General features: G+C 70.7%; 1 protein-coding gene across 1 annotated transcript in view; it reads right to left on the bottom strand.

The window, feature by feature from the left end:
• The window catches only part of LOC104127636 (BPI fold-containing family B member 4), an 18,019-nt gene that overhangs the window by 11,143 nt on the left and 6,456 nt on the right, over positions 1-420 (bottom strand). The window contains exon 6 of the mRNA XM_035895834.1: positions 21-121. Within this exon, the coding sequence (XP_035751727.1) occupies positions 21-121 (101 nt within the window). The remainder of the gene's footprint in view (positions 1-20; positions 122-420) is intronic.

Here is a 420-nt window from a genome sequence, read left to right as displayed (position 1 = left end):
CGCCCGGGCCTCGGGGAAACGCCGGGAAGCAGCCCCCCCTCCTGCCCGGGAACGCACCGTTAAGGGTGCCCAGGAGCTGGATGTTCACCAGGTTAACGACAATGTCGACGACGGGACAGAGCTGCAACACAAAGCCGAGAGGTGACCGCTCAACACCCCCCCCCGCCACCCCTCTGCAGGGACCCCTCCCCCGGCGCCGGGTCAGACCCCCTCCCTTCAATCTAAACCCCCAGGGGAGCGCGGTGCCCGGCATCCCGGTGCTGGGACGCTGCGAGGGGCTTGGGGGCCCTGCAGCATCCCTGGGGCCGTGGTACCGCACCACAGGGGACGGCTCTGACCTGGGGAACATTGCAGGCATCGCCCTGCAGGCGGAAACACGCTGGCCGCAGCCAGGCTGGCCACCCCGCAGCCCGGGTGGGC

Source organism: Egretta garzetta, unplaced genomic scaffold (genome assembly GCF_000687185.1).
Source record: "Egretta garzetta isolate BGI_Z169 unplaced genomic scaffold, ASM68718v1 scaffold316, whole genome shotgun sequence".
In the NCBI taxonomy this organism is placed as follows: domain Eukaryota; kingdom Metazoa; phylum Chordata; class Aves; order Pelecaniformes; family Ardeidae; genus Egretta; species Egretta garzetta.
Note: the sequence above shows the minus strand (reverse complement) of the source record. Positions and strands in the feature narration are given on the sequence as shown.